We start from the raw sequence: 16861 nt of genomic DNA, 5'->3' as shown, positions 1-16861 counted from the left end.
TTTACTCACCCCGGGTCTGTGTTGTGTCCCAAGCCAGTGGTGAAGGAGCTCCCATGTCACAGCTGCAGGTCATTGCAACCCATTCATGGATAAATCAAACTCATTTTGGTCAGCTTTTTTTTGTTTGTTTGTTTTAATTAGGGAATTCACAAACGGGCAAACATTTCACAAGCAGTACACCAGCCCTTAACATTCAGAATCCATTCTGAATTGTACTTTGTGTTTTGCATTGTAAGATTACCAATTGCAGTATTTAAAACAAAGAAGCTCAAGTTCTTCTTCACAATAACTTAAATTTCAAAAATGAAACATTCACTGCCTGAAGTACCAGTTTGATAACAATGTACCCAATTACAGCAGAAATAAGTTGACACGGTGCATTCAGGGCCAATGATAGTTTTTCCAACACTTTTTAAACCTAGTTCAAACAATCCTAAAACCATTAGATCTGTAGCCATGCCTTACAAAAACATTATGTTCAACTGCATTTATTGGAAAATTAAGAATGAGCATTTAATGTTTTGAACTTGGGATCTAAAACAATGAAAAAATGGAGGACACCTCTAAACATGCCTGATATAAAGACTTGCTAATAAAATCCTTATTTCCAAGAACAAGAAAAATGTACAGCTAATCTAACTTGGCATATAATACCCTCATCTTTGTGTCTACGCATTTAAAAAAGACTCCAATCTAGCAAAATGAAACCTATACAAATCCAGAAACACCAAGGTGTGAATCCCCCTGCTTACTCACTGCTGTCTTGCCAAGTTTTTCCATTACTTTCTTCCTACTGACCTTTGCCTCTCCTTGGCATCTCACATACGGTCAGGGGTGCACTGCCTGAGTCATGAAAAACTCCAAGTGACAACAGTAATAGGCATTAACTTCCAGTTAAATTAATTCTAAAAACCTTTCTTTTATTAATTGTTTTTGCAGCTATGAAAAACTAACGAGTACATCTGATATTCCTTCTTAGTGATGCAAACTCTGGACTGAATCTTACTAATTCTACTTTAAAAAAAACCTGGCTCAGAAGATATTCTATCAAGTTACATTTGCAGTTGCCCAGGATGAAAACTCAGTAGGTGCTGTAACTTTAAATAGGAAAATTTCTACCATATATCCATCTTTTCTTGGATCCAAGGGGTGTATACATCAGCATAAGCTTGTAGAACAGTGATTCTGTAAGGAATTGAATACCAGCCTAAAGTTTATAATGTACAAATGATCTTCATATAAGAGGATGCAAAATTCCCAAATTACAGAAGGTACTTAAATTTTTTAAATGTTGGACAAAATAACTTCAGGAGTTGAGTGGAAAATCACTACTACAAAAAAAGTATTTCTTACACCATTACATCATCAAGAGTACAGAACTCAAACTCACTAGAGTATGGAAGTTTTTCATATTAAAAGCAGCAAAAATTAAGACTCATAGGAGCTTTTAATTAAAAATCATCATCATATCTGACAGCTAAAATAATGCTTCTCAAAAAAAAATAAAATTCATTAAACCCTGATTTGCTTGTTACAATAAAATATTAAGGAAAAAAAACCCTCAAATGTACATTGTTCAAGTACAACCAGTGTGCAATTAAACTAGTTATAAAATATAATTTAGTAGTGCTTTCTTTCAAAATATACATAATACTGAAAAAATATTTAAACCCAAGAAACTGACTATTTACCAAGTTTCAAACAGAGTTTCATCAAAATGAGGTAAATCTATGTCACCTGCCATTGAGCTTGGTGCCGAAATGGAGAACAGGTCTTCGAGGATATCATCTCTTGTAGGACTTTCAAAAGAAAGTTTTTTCACACTGCGTTTGTTTATTGCATCAAGCTCTGAATTAGTGTCCTTGACAGGACTGTAGTAATTGTGGTCCTCACTTGTCACTGCTGTCTGTGGCACACTGGTGTTCTCACTGGGCACGGCTGTTGTCACGCTGCTGTGCACCATCTCCATGTACATACACTCATCTTCGCTCTTTGCAGCCTCCAAGGAAGTGACAGTCGAAGTAGGGGACAGTAATTCCGCCAGTATTTCATCAGTATTGTCATGGCCAGTGCAGCCTGGCACAGTGTCTGCATTAAATCCAGATTCATTACCTGTGACATCAATCTGATACTGCAGCTCCCTTAAAAAGCTCTGCAATAATTCACTGTCATTTTTAGATTCAGTCTGTGATGGGGTGCTTACGTCTCCACTCACAAGCTTTTCCTGTTTCATCTGCTCCACTGCTAATCTATCCAGTGAAGCCAACTTCTTCTTTTTAGCATTAAGCTTTTTTAACAATTTCAGGCGAAGTTTTTTTGTTTTGTCACTGTCTGACTCTTCTGCCTTACCCGAGTTATAGCCAGGTGAAGGTAAGTGAGTCACTTTACCTGAGGTACCCAACGTACTTGCTGACTCATTCCAAGTTGGACCTACAACAGTGGTATGATTTGCTGTTGGAAGACAAGTGCTTTGAGACGATCCTTTGAAATTTGATGAAGGATGAGCATTATTACTCTGAGGAGCCAGTAACTTTGGGGTCTTAGTTGTTTTGTTTGTACCTCTGCATTGAAATCCACCAAAGTTACTTGCGCCCTTACTTGGCAGCCGAACTTCACTTATCTTTTGCACTGAGGGAGTTTTGCAACTTCTCTCATTCTCGAGAGCTGAGGCACTTGAAGGCATAAAAGTATTCTTGCTTAATAATTTCTTTACCCAGCTTCCTATAAATCCTCCTTTTTGGTATTTGTGTGAGGGCTGAACTGAATTACTGGCACCAGAAGAACTAGCAGCTTGAGAATTAACTACAGTTTTGCTTGCATTTTTCAAGTCAGGTAGTATTTGTGTAGTATTTTCTACTGCTAACAACTTCTTGTTTAGCAGTAGTTCTGAATTTAATCCACGTTCTCTGTTAGCTAAATTAGTTCTGTCATTTAATTGAGAAGACAATGAGTCAGATGAATCAGGGACATGTTTTTTGGGCACAGGAGGAGTAATATTTACTGGGTTCAACTCTTCTAGAGGTAAGCAAATACCAGAATTTTCATATAACATGGATTTATTGTTCATAGCTAGACTAGTTCCAGCAAACTCTCCTGTATATGGAGTGCCAAGTGAAAAAGCTGGTTCCTGCTGTTGTGGTGCTCCCCATCCATCAAGAAGGTTATTTCCCTCCATCCGTCCATTAGGCAGCAATTTATCTTCCAAGTCAACTGGAACTTCTTCAAGCATCAGTGTTACAAGATCACCATCTGCCAGATTTTCTAAACCATGTTGAACAATACTTTTGTCCTCAGCTACTTGCTGCTGTTTCTTCTCTGAAGTCCTCACAGAATCCTCTTTGTGGTGTTCTCCAGGTGTTTTGCAGACAGTGTTATCAAAACCACAGTGCAACGCTGTGGAATCTGAATGTACATTTTTAAGAGCAAACTCTTCACTATTTTTACTTTGGAACTGTGAATTCAGTTCTTCTGGCACATGAGATGCTTTCTTTTCCCAGATAACAATATGAATCTCTGAAGGAGGAACTTCAAATCTTTTACGTCTCTTGCAATACGGACCCTTTAAATCATCACATTCAAGCCAAGTTCCTGAGAAATAGAAACCAGTGACTCAGAGACTTTTAAAATTTGTCACTATCCTCATACTTGTCAAGTATTTTTATTAACCAATTCCCCTGACAAGCAGAAAATAGAGGTTTTTTTTTTTCCTACAGAGAAAACTGGGAGACTTCCACTGTAAAAAGATCAAATACAAGAAGAACTTGCAGCAATATTATTACAGGTCAGAGTAGGTCAACCATAAAACAAAGCTAGCTAAGGCTTTTTTTGGCTGAAACATCTTGTCTGAAAATACCCTCACAAGTCTGAGGTAAGAACCACCTCTGAAATTAAGTTTCTCTGTAGACCTTTTCATTGCCTGGGTAGGAAGCACAGCGGCTAAAAAGAAACTTCTCATTTTAATACTCTTGTCTCATTACCTGCAAACTGTTCGCAGATCATGGAAGAATATTTTACAGCTTCAAGAATTTTAAAACAGATATATATGACATATAGGAGGGTCTTAACTAGGCATTTCCCAGCTGCTTCCTCTTTCTATTTTGTTTTTATTTCTGGCAGTATGACTTAGACAATATTCATGTTGTCACAAAACTTCATGAGACTGCACCCCATGCTCTCTACAGAGGCATGATTATCAAAACATCACCTTTTCACCTTCTCTGATTATGGATCTTCCATCAGTGGTACAATCATCTTACCATTAGTAGTGTTTCTAACATGGATTTGTGCTTCCCACCCCTGAGGTGCCATAAAGTTCACATATAAAAAATAACTTCATTAATTTCTCATAGGTTACATTGCTTCCAGCCAAGAATGGATGAATCACTTGTTTAAAAATAAACAATACTATTTGTTCCACAGTCATGGTCAGACTGCATTTTTTAACTTTTACGAATTTATGAAGGGAACTCTATAGCCAAATTACTTTTTCCAGTAAAAGCACTGTAAGACAGCACAGTGCAGTTAAACCAACCCAAAACCTTCACTCTGAGAAACAAGTCCCCCCAGTTATTTGCAACATTTTAATATGAAACTTAGAATGCAGACAAAAGAAATCTTTGTTATTATACACCAACAGTTGAGACTACTGAAGTAACCCATAAAACATTTCATGTAGACTCATGCAATACTATGGTAGATAAGAACCATAAACTCTATCTTATCTCTCTCTTTTATGAGGAAAGACTGAGGGAGCTGGGCCTGTTCAGCCTTGAGAAAAGACAACTGAGAGGGGATCTCATCAGTGTCTCTAAGTATCCAGAGGGAGGTGTCAGAGGATAGACCCAGGCTCTGCTCAGCAGTGCTGAGCTATAGGACAAGAGGACATGGGCACAGACTGATGCACAGGAAGTTCCACCTGAACATGAAGAAGAACTTCTTTAGTGTGCACTGACCACACACTGGAACAGGCTGCCCAGAGAGGTTGCAGAATTTCCTCACAGGAAATATTCAAGAACCATCTGGATGCCATCCAGTGCCATGTACTCTAGGATGACCCTGCTTGAGCAGGGAAGTTGGATGACCCCCTGTAGTCCCTTCCAACCCGACCTATTCTGTGATTCTTACCATCAGGATTCAAAGACCAGCTTATGAAGTGCTTCTTATCTGTTTGGTACTGAACAACAGATGTTACTTGGTAGGTGTCATCCTCAAATTGAAATGAATATTTCTCCAGGTTGTTATGTGGCAAGCCTTCCACAAAATGTAACACTAATATTGAGGATACTCTGACAAAGAAACAATAAGGAACCAGTTTATTACAATAAAACAGTGGCAAAAGTTCCTAATGAAAAAGTAAGACATCTCTAATAGTATGTGTTTCTGTCCTTACTATTCTACTTCCTCACAGACTCTTCAGATTGCACATGAAGCGCAAAGGGAAAAGAATATCCCAACTGGATATTCCATTTAATTATAGATTAGGGGAAAAAAACCAACACCAAATAAAGAATTCGGGGAGTGGAGAAAAGTTAAAAAAAACCACTGCTGTGCCATAAACACAGTAGCAAGAGACATTGTTCTCAAGTCAAGTAAGTAATCAAATGATCAAACAACTTTTATCCATAGTAGGGGCTGTGAAAAAGCTGACACTGGATATCAGTTGCCTGTATTTACTACTTGATAGTTAAGTATTTATGACCTAGCTCAAACATATGTGCTGGTCAGCATGTTAAACACTGCTCTGTTTCATGTTTAGTTAACACTATTTGCTATTTCAGCTTTTAAGAATGATCTAAAATCTTTAAAAGTGAGTACTGATCAGAGTTTAATGTTTAGAATCTCTGCAAACCCACAGTAATAGACTGGTTCTAGAAGTCATAGGTTCAATAAATGAAGTCTCAGAACTTTATGTATGTTACTTTCAAGTTCACATATTCAAACTTACTTTTCCAGGATCATCTGTCTTCTTTGAGATGTATCACCACAGTTACTACATGATCCAATATGAACAGCGTTAAGTGGATGCCAATCAGGGATTACATTTGTAAATGTTGTTAGGGTTCTTTTCAATCTGGACACACACATACACACATTAAAAGAGTAAACTGAGTTGGTGATCAGAAAACAATACATATACATACTTTACCAGGAAACAAGTCATAAAACCATTACACCAAACCAAAATTCTATTCACGTTCATGCCATTTGTGTGGAATTCACTGTGACAGCATCATATCCACGTGAGCCCTTAATTCAGTTCTGCCAAACAGCATCAATCACAATTTGTTTTCAGCAGCCCTGTGCCTTCAGCTTCATATTATTTGCTTTTTCTCCTTTTTAATGTTATCTCTGTTTCCTTTCCGACATAAGACAGAGTTTGTACCAGAATCTGCATAATTTACTAGCTAATACAGAATCTCAAGAAGAGAAGAAAGGAGCAACAACCTGAGAATCCATGTTATACAAGGTCTTGTTTCTAAAAACCAGTACATTCATAGCAGAGATTACACAGAGGTAACATTGTACAACGTACAGGATATTAAAGTGAAGTAAAATAGTTTATTCATTCATTAGCCACGGAAAGGACTTCCTCTATTCAACCAAAACTACAGATTTCAACTTTTGAAAAGCATAGAATGTAACAAAGGATCTTGAAGACATCCTATTAATCAGGGCTTTCCAGAGTAACAGATAGAATTAATCTCATTTCACTTGGGGATCTGGAGTTTTATTATATAAACCTAAGATGGTGGAAACAGATGTTTTTCAAATAAAATGAGCTGTCTTCTGAAGGTGTCTCTCTTTTCCTGATGACTCTAAAAGGAATCTAAATTACAAGCTTGTACCTGCAGCTACACAGAACTAAATCAATTCTCAAGAAATTACTCCCCTATAGTACTATTTTAAAATAGATAAACTATGTTAGATAATCTCTGATTCTTTGTAACCCAGGTGAATATTCCAGGTATTTTGCAATAGCAGAAGTGTACTAGGCATCCATTCTTTAAAACCACAACAATTTGTATACTCTCAGCAAAACATCAGTAAGGATGTCCAGAGATTCACACAGTTACCTATTGTTTCTTTCTTCATTAATTGATAACATGGTTGCTTAAGATATGGAATAGCAATAAACTATTTGCAAATGAAAAAGCAGATCATGTAAAACTTCAACAACAAGCTTAAACCTGGAAACCTGAAGAAAACCAACTATTATATACAGATTTAAAAAGGTAAGGTAGAACAGCTATATAGAAGCTAGTTATATAAAAATCTCACCGGTCCTGGTATTTGTGGCCACAATGTATACATTCAAACTTCCATGAAAAGGAATGTAAGAATAGTTTCTCAGCTTGTTGATCCACTTGTAAGAGTTGCTGAAGTGCAAACACCGGATTCTTCATACCACCTTCAAAGATGGGGCAGAAAAAAATGGTCACTAAATATCTGAAATCACCTTTTAATACCTCAAAAAGGAAGAAGATAAGCTTATTACTGTGATTTTAATCTCAGTTATTGTTTCAAGGCTCTATTTGCAATTCTCACAGCAAAGGGAGTGATCCATGTTATTAGGTTGTTATCGGTGACAATGTCATGACTACAGCATAATTACAGAGATTTTCTGCTCTCTAAAAAGTCAAAGTGAGCAAAGGACAAACTGGCTGATCATACTGTAAAGTATGTGCAAATCAGCAACAGAAACAAATGTATTTCCAAACTTTCCTGTATGCATACTACACATATACTTCTATGTGTGACATAAAAGGCTTTACATCTAGGGTTTCCTGAAAGTAATTACTAAGACACTGCACTAATTACTTACCCAATTCACACCTCAGCTGAGGCTGAAGTTCTGTAAATATAACGTTTCTGATTTCATTGAGCTGAGATTCTGCTTTTGGAAGAACATCTAAAGAAAAAAATACATGTGTCTTCATGTAGTCATGTGTAACACGCCCCACACCTTTTCACACACACATGTACCCCTAGCACGCACTTCCTCTCTGCAAACCAATGCCTTTCATAGTGTCCCATGCTTGCCTAAGACTTGTTGGTAGAACAGCCAAATCTTGGTATTAATCGAGTTGAAAATTAGAGAAGAATTTACACAAGTTACTCACAGTTTGCTGCAGTCTGCTGGCTAAAAGCTACTTGCTCTGACTTAAATTATGACTAAGAGCCTGCACCAACAGCTTTGCAGCAAAAATTTTTAAGGACAGTGTGACCACACATTACAAATTCTGAAGATTCAGGGATTAAAAGAACATTTTAAAACTTCAGCATTAAGACCAAAAGCACAAAAATTTGTTCGCTTACATGCTTTCTAAGGTTATACAGTTCAAATAATAAAAGATTTAAATGTATTATTTCAGATTAAATACCATTTCCTAATTGAACCTTTAAAGCAATAAAAACAATTTTAAATTTAAAGATAACTTCTTACTTTATGCATCTTAGTATTTTAATTTTGCAAGTTGTTTAAACACAAATACATTCTTTAAGCACAAGCAAGAACATAACTTCTACTACACAACCATGATCATAATATGCAGAAATTAAAGGAAGCACACAGAATAGCTGTTGAAACTGCTTATTACATATAAACTGTGTATAGAAAAAAAGAAATAAAGTTTCTTGCAGCTGTATTGCTTTTGATTGCTTTTAAAAGCAGCTATATGCAAAAGATATTGTAAAATTACACAGAAGAGCAGAATGAATTCTACACCTATTCTCCACAAAAATACTCTTCATCCAATCCCCTCTCCACTGTTACCCAAATGAACTAATTTGTTTTGCAGCAGTTGAAATGAAAAAGGTTCAAGTTCTTTCAAAACAACACTGTATTCCAACACTTAACATTCCCATTTAAGGGTTACTGCACACCAGAGCTCCTTTGCAAACACAGCCCAACAAAGAAAAACATCTCAGACAGGTTCTAGGATGGCAGAGGGATTCCCAGTAACAGCTGAGCACCTAAACTCAAGCAGCCTGACTTCCTGGCAAGCACAGTACATGAACTAGTTCAGAATATTTTGGGGTTTTCTCCCTGCTTTGTAACATGGATTAAACCACTTCTGATACACATTATTTTTTCCAGGAAAGATAGGACCTTATTCAAGTTACCTAGAGCTGTTCTGTGACTGTGGTTTACATATTCAAACTACGTAGTCCAAGAGAATGTCCACTGAAATTCAGGAGAGGTACTGGCTAACCAGAGAGCTTTATTACTTCTGTAACAGATCATATCTTAGAAGTTTAGCCTTATAACACCAAAGGTCCAGTTCAAGAAAAATAAAAAAGCCATGATCTTAGTTTAGGAGTCTTAAACAGAATCCATAGAACAGAAAATGACTAAAGGCCACATGAGTAGAATACAGTGACACATCCTCCTCAGTTACAGTCCTCCAACACGTTAATCTAAGCTGACCTGGTAACTCCTTGTTAAAGGTTACTGAGTACTCACTAACCCTTTCCAGACCATATGATCCAGGTTAATGTGTTTGACTGCTTCTGACTGAAGCAGGTTAGGAAACACTGTCATCTACAGCAGCTTGCAGACCTCAGGGGAAGCATTCCTTCAATGAGCACAGCTGGAGCCAGAAAAGAACTGAGGTTCCCAGTTTTACTATTTTTGGTGTGACAAGGCAACTGCCCATTTACACAAGGATATAAACCACAACAGAAATTGTTTTGAAGATCAAGATTAGAACAGTATCCTTATATGTTAACCAACAGAGGGGAAGGAAATAAAGGAAGCGTGAATTACATAAATAATTAATAATATCTTTATGTTGTTTATGACAAAAAAAATTTAAGAGATGCTTGCTGCTTGATGCCTTCAAAGAGTGCATGTTTGCCCCAAGAAAAACCATTTCAGATATTTCCAGGATTTTGCTAGATAAAGCAAAATATTCTGCAAATTCATTGTAATAGTTGTATTTTCTGTGATCTTGAAATAGAATGGAGACATCGATAAGTGTGCTGTAGTAAATTCCACATATTTGTAGCAAATCAGTCTGACTATGAGAAAACAGCAGATAAATTAACTCACCTTTTACTTTACTCCTTTTACAGGTATTCAGAAGAATAGATGCTTGATTATACTTTGTTAAGAGTTTCTGGAATAAACATTTTCCATTGTTATCTTCTTCTGCTAGAGCAGATTTTAATGTTTCTAAGTGTACCAGTGCTGACAAAATACAGTCTAACCAACAAAGATTATGTATGTTTCTCCACTGAAGACACAAATCTCTGTTATTAGTGGAACCTTTATCCTCTTTGAGTGAAATTTCAGATGCTGTTGATAAAACCTCTGAATTTGGCAACAGCTGTGTTTTGAGACTAGAAGTCTTTGGTGGACTTTTTTGGTCGTTGTTGGTCTTGGTGGTTGTTTCAAAATCCACCTTCTGCATGCAGGATTCCACCTGGCTGCCAGGGTTTTGCTGGTCATTTTGTAATACATGATGTAGGCTTGCCTTGGGAATACACAAACTATTCTGGTAGCCTTTCACAACGGAGTGTGCATTAATGGTGTGCTCAACGTTGAGCACACTGTTAGTTCTTGCTTTTTTTGGATCTGATTCAACAGCAGAAAAGTCACTGGTATCACCCAATTTCCTTTTCTTGTGAGTAGATGGAACTTGATGATTTTCTGAACCAGCAGAAGTAATTATGCTGTTTAATGGTTTATAACCAAGTGGGTAGATACACTAAAGGGAAGAAAGAAGGTTACAGTGAAATCTACAAAGCAATTTCAGGTGAACAAGAGCTAAAGAAAGTACAAAACACACTTTTTAAATGGAGTTGAATCACAGAATCATTTCCATTGGTTTGGAAAGAACCTTATAGACCCTCCAGTTCCAAACCCCTGCCATGGGCAGGGACACCTTCTAGTGCACCAAGTTTCTTAGACCTCCATCCAACCCAGCCATAGGGACTTCTGTAAAGTGGTATCTTAATTAAATCAGTACATATATTGAACATAGGTATGAGAGGAAGGGTGTGTTATCCCACCACTGTCTTATAAGCAACTATGAACACTTCACACTTCACCTTCAACACTAGTTTTCCAGCAAATTCTTCCAACCTCTACAAACAACCTAATTTTGCTAATAAGAGGCCTCTTGTCTTATCCTGCTAAATCCATTCCTTTAGGGTAGAGATTTGACATCATCCTCTCACGGCTGACAGACTACTGGTGCCCAACCTGGCAGGGTATCTTTCAGGCTAGCTCAATGATCAGGAAGCAATCAGCATACAGAAAATTCTGTTACCAATCTCCAGAAGTATACTATAATTAGTTAAAAACAGGAAAGAATGGGAAAAACAACTCTGATACCCATATCTAGTCTAGTTTCTACTAATTTAAGGGCACCAGTCTGTTTGGAATTGCTATACTCTCCCCACATATAAGGAGCAGTGAAGAAAGAGGTACCAAAATCTCAACTCAGATATTAAGCAACACAGAAATCCACCTAAGGTTGACATTAAATAGGAAAAAAAAAAAAAAGGAAGGAAAAACATTGTATTTACAATTATAAACCTATTTGTATTACCCACATTTAGCGGAGGGAAAATGGGAGACTCAGATCCGCTAGAGTTATGTACTAGTTACATGGATCACCAAATACTCACCTTCTACTCTGACTTGTACAAAAATTTACTTAGTACCACTTGCAATCCCTTGTTACATGAGAAGAACTCTCCTTTATTTAATTTTAATCTACTCTTTTTAATCCTTTAGGGTAGTTACCTATGCCTAAGCACTGCATATATACACACAGGTTAGTTCTGTTTTTTCCTGTTTGCAAGCAAATATCCTGCAGCATACAGACATAAGAGGGGTCCTTCCCACAGCAGTCTGCTTACCACCAACAAAATCATGGACTTAGAGAGGTGTAACTGCTGAAGGTAAAGGTCTCTGCAGGGCCAAATAAATCTCTTTTATTAGTGTAATACCTGAGGATTTTCACAAAGGAAAATGGACTCTTGAAAATTAAGGCGGTAACTCCGTAAACCTTGGATCCAACCCTTCTCTTTGCAGACCGGACAATACTCATGTGCAGCTGTTTCCACAGGATTACAGTTCTAAAATAAAAATAAACCATGAAAGATAAAGCAGCATAAATTTATGTATTTCATACATTATCCCAAGGTAAGACATACTTATCAAGGTACAAAATTATTGTTCAACTTCTAGACATAATACAATACAATATAAAAAAGCAAACTACATTGGTTTCTTTTTTATTATTTTCAATATATTTGTATGGTAGCATGTTTTAAATAAATTTATACTTTTATTTAAGTATTTAAGTAAGGTGTCTTTAACAACACAATTATGCACATTTTATTCTACTTGAACTAAACCACAGGACCCTTATTGCCAGGGAACACAAGCTCAGATCTTTGAAAGATGAATCAATTTTCAAAGGAATGCAAACAGTTATAAAAATAGTGCCAGTAAAAAAACATAGGCACATATTTACTTAGAATAATCTTTCGCCATTGTTATAGATTTCCGTGGAAAATAATTGGAAAATAATTTTCAGATTTCTTTTGTACAATTAAGACCAATTAAAAATCTCTCAAAATAGAGAAAAATATGAACTTTGCACATATGTAAAACAAGTTTAAACTGACTTTTCCCAAATACCCCACCATGTGGAGTGTCGATTTCCCTATACCAGTCCCTTCTCCAATCACTTGCAAACCATTTGTAGTCTTCTGGGTATCCATCATTCTGAGCCACTGGCTAATTTATGTCACTTGTAACAATGTCATGACCACTAAGGATTTTTCAAAGACTCCTGAAAAATAAGAAGTGAATAAAACAATTAAAGAATAATTAGACTGAAGTCTGGGAAAAAAATACCAACAACAATGCAGCTTCCATAATTTGTGGAAATTAATTCAGAAGAGTATTTCCTAAACTGAAAATACTTTTTTCTTTTGTTCTAGTGCAGACTGTGAACTCAAAACTTTAAATTAAGAACTACAGGGACCCAATCCTGCTCCTGCTGACTTGAAACTAAATAGGGACCCAATCCTGCTCCTGCTGACTTGAAACTAGATAGAATAAATATGTATCTCTTCAAGATGAATGAGGAAGTTATTGAATTACAGTCACCAATGCAGTACCTTTCCTTCACCCACAACTGCTCCCTTTTTATTACTTCACTGAAAAACATTCTCTCCCACACCTCAATGTCCTTTCAACCCTATTATACAGTATAGCAACAACTCCTTACAAAAAAGAATTTCTCCAGGCATTCCTGAGACCAGTGTAAATACTAGTTCAACCTAAACCTACTTACAGTATTTGGCAAGAAGAGACCCCACAGAACTGCACGGAATGCAAAAATCCAACAGAGCATGAATTAAAAATGCACAACAGAAAAACACAGCCACTCAGATTTCAAATCAGAGCCCCATGGCAACTTAAGAGTGGGTCAAAATGAGATGATATCCTATCGATACTTTCAGTGTGTCCAGCAGCACTTTTCAGAATTATCTGGCTGCAGCATGTAGAGACAGTATTCCCTGACTGATGAAACTAACGGCTGTAATAGAAGGCAAGAACATAAAAATATCAATCCATGTGCCTCAGAGCACGTTTAGCTTTTTAAGTAATGTTGTAGGGTGCACAAGAAACAGCACGGTCCAGGCCTATGCAAGGTGAAAATTAATGAATTGGCTCATGGCATACAAGCTTGCTGGAGTATAAAGGAAAGACAAGCACTCCGACTTTTCACACAGCAGCAACAGCACTATCACACTGCAACTCAACTCTTTTATCATATATTTAGTCTAGCCAGAAAGTTGACTCGTTTTATACAATTACAAGTTGTACAGATAACAACCTTTATCATAGAATATATCATACTAAAAGACATAACTTTATTTTTCAAGGGACTTTTAGTCAATTCCTTGGCATGAAGCAGCCTCAGCACTCCAGAGTAAATAAAAAACAGATCACATGACATAAACTCTTAAGAAATTTCTCACCACAAAATTCAACACACACTCAAAAGGTTAGTAACACTAAGGACCTGGAGGTTATTCCGTTTTAAGCATGCCCCTTGGCTTTATGAAACATATTTACTTCTTTGCAAGGCCCTGTTTACCCTATCAGCTCTCTCAGAAAGAAAGCCATTTTTTTTCCAATTGTGCTCCGTTTCTGTTACTTCTGCTTTTCTTTTTAAAGCTTAAATATTGAGATGCATAAGATATTCTCAGATGTACAATACTTCCCCCAGTTAATAATCACCCAGCCAATAGTACCACAATACTGAAATAAAGACTTTTATTTCTCTTATTAATACAATAACATTTTTAAAAAATTAATGATCCTTTTAGTTCAAAGACAAACTACAAAGAACAAATTAAATGGGTCTGCCAGTACTAGATATGCAGAGTGGTACCAAGAGGCCTGCCTGTACTCATCAAAGTTTCTAACATTACAGGAAGGTATTGGTGATCTTTGCACAGTGTACAAACACTGGGCATTAGATCAATACTGCCAACAAAAACAGCCAAGTAAAAGACTGCTGCATCAAGTACTGCAACAGCTCATTGTAGCCACGTGCAATAACTGCATTACAGATGGGAAAGTACACAGGAATGCATGATCAACCTTACTAGGTCATGTTCCAAACAATTAATGCTACTTTCCTTCTTTAAGTTGCAGTACTGAAAAATGTAATGCAAAATATGCTGTGGATGTGGCTTAATTATCACTGATCTGTGGCTACACTTCCTTGAGTATATGAGTTGATCTAACAGCTTGCTGCTGCAGAATAGGAGCATCACTTTTCTTTTATTTCCCTTCCCCCCACTTTCCCTGACAGCTCATGCCTTCATCAGACTTTCTATGAACTAAATGAACTCACAGAACAGCAAAAAACTTAGTAAAGCACAAGTTTTTCTGCTATTCCAGGGAATTAAATTGGCCTATGAAAACTCCAATGACTAGGGAGGGCAGAAGATAGAAAATAAGGAAAAGATGAAGGATTAGAGACATAAGGGCTTAAAACAGAACTGTTAAATGCGTAAGGAACTGGCTGGATGGCCACATCCAAACAGCTGCAGCTCAATGCACCAAGCACAAACTAGGACCTGGTTTCCCTCAAGGGCCCATATTGGAGACAATACTGTTTATTATCTTCAGCAAAGAGACACAGACTGTGGGATCTGGATTCTGCCCCTCCAGTCTACTCTGGTGAGACCCCACCTGAAGTGCTGGAAACTGAGTAATGATGTGGACCTGCTGGAGCGAGTCCAGAGCTCCTCTCCTACAAAGAAAGGCTCTGAGAGCTGGGATTATTCAGCCTGGAGAACAGCAGGCTCTGGAGAGACCTCACTGCAGCCTTTCAGTGCTTAAAGAAGGCTTATAAGGAAGAGATAGAGACCTTTTACTGGGATCTGTAGTGACAGTACAATGTGCAGTGGTTTTAAATTTAAAGCGGGCAGATTTAGATTGCATTAAAGGAATATATTCTCTACAATCAGGATGGTGAGACACCTGGAGAGTTTGTTCAAGGAAGCTGTGGATATTTCATCACTGGAAATGTCCAAGGTCGGGTGGGACAGAGCTCAGAAGAACCTAGTCTAGTGGAAGGTGGCCCTTCCCACAGCAGGGGGATTGGAATTAAATGATCTTTAAAGGGCCCTTCCAGCCCAGACCATCGCATCAAACTATTCTATGTAAAAGGGACCTGGGCCTCTGTGATAACAACTGTACCTTGTAAAACGGTACCTTATGAATTACAATCAGTTACAAACTGCAAAAAGCAGGCAACAACAGTGATTACGCTACAGCGAAGAGAACATCTTGTTTAAGGGTTAAAAGGATATTTTAAAATAACCTTTTTGTATACCACCTTATAAGCCTTGTTTCCTTCCTCAAGGGGATATTGAAAAGAGTAAAAGAAACAAATGTGAAGAAAAAAGTGTTATTAGTTAACTTTCCATTCTTTACACAACAAGAAAACAAGAGTATTAAGGTTTTTCTTTATTTGAGGTCGTAACTACAAATATCCAAATCTCAGTCCCTCCTTCAAAAACCGACAGTTTTGGCCACAAAACGTATTTTGTTACATCTAACAGTAACATCATTCCTGTGAGATAGCAACTCCCTCTCCAGCACAGCCTGTAAGTACTGGGCACTACTGCAAGGCTCCGTGGTGTGGGAGCAAACATGAATTCCTTTCCTGAGAATAGCCTAACACAGACTAAGAAAATAAAGTTAAAGCTGAGGACACTTCAAAACAAACCGGTGTGCAACATCATTACTCTACTGTTCTAAGAGTTTCTTCTACAGGCAGACTTCTCTAAGACCTCCGTATATTAAATGTTTTTATGGGTGTATGACAAGGGATGGGGACTACATTTTGCTGGCAAATCATTCAGTCCCTCTGAAACAAAAACGCGACTGTAGGAAAAACACAGTTTAAACTAGTGCAGTTTATTATAGCTGCAGGTAAGAGGCAAGACTTCAGGAAGGCAGGCGATCTGTGTCCCAAGGCAGTGGCAGTGGGAGGCACGGGGGGTGGATGCCACCTAACCAGCCGTGAGGGCAGGGCAGGCCCGGCCCAGTGCGGGGCCGCTGCCCTCCCTCCGTCCCTCCCACACCGAAACGTGCCCGGCTTTTTCAGATAAACCCATGGGCAAACTGCCTCCTGAGTTCTTACTCCACATCCAGAGTGATCCACACGCTACGGAAAGACTGCAGAAGAAAAAAAAGCGTTCACAGAGTTAATCTCTGAATACCAGAAATCCGTCCCAGGGGCGGATGCGTGCGGACACACACACGCGGTTCCTCCCCGGGCGCGTCTCTGCCGAGCGAGCCGCGGGAGGCCCG

The 16861-nt window shown here is 37.8% G+C and overlaps 1 protein-coding gene across 1 annotated transcript; it reads right to left on the bottom strand.

Moving 5' to 3' along the window:
* Positions 1-114: 114 nt before the first annotated feature.
* USPL1 (ubiquitin specific peptidase like 1) lies at positions 115-16836 on the bottom strand. Its single transcript, XM_014892325.2, has 8 exons — positions 12643-16836; positions 11959-12087; positions 10052-10709; positions 7823-7909; positions 7279-7408; positions 5945-6070; positions 5125-5285; positions 115-3588 (listed from the first exon to the last, which is right to left on the bottom strand). The coding sequence occupies exons 1-8, from the start codon at positions 12739-12741 to the stop codon at positions 1688-1690; spliced, it is 3291 nt and encodes a 1096-aa protein (XP_014747811.2). The 5' UTR covers positions 12742-16836; the 3' UTR covers positions 115-1687.
* Between the last annotated feature and the right edge of the window lie 25 nt (positions 16837-16861).

Source organism: Sturnus vulgaris, chromosome 2 (genome assembly GCF_052056855.1).
Source record: "Sturnus vulgaris isolate bStuVul1 chromosome 2, bStuVul1.hap1, whole genome shotgun sequence".
Classification (NCBI taxonomy): domain Eukaryota; kingdom Metazoa; phylum Chordata; class Aves; order Passeriformes; family Sturnidae; genus Sturnus; species Sturnus vulgaris.
Note: the sequence above shows the minus strand (reverse complement) of the source record. Positions and strands in the feature narration are given on the sequence as shown.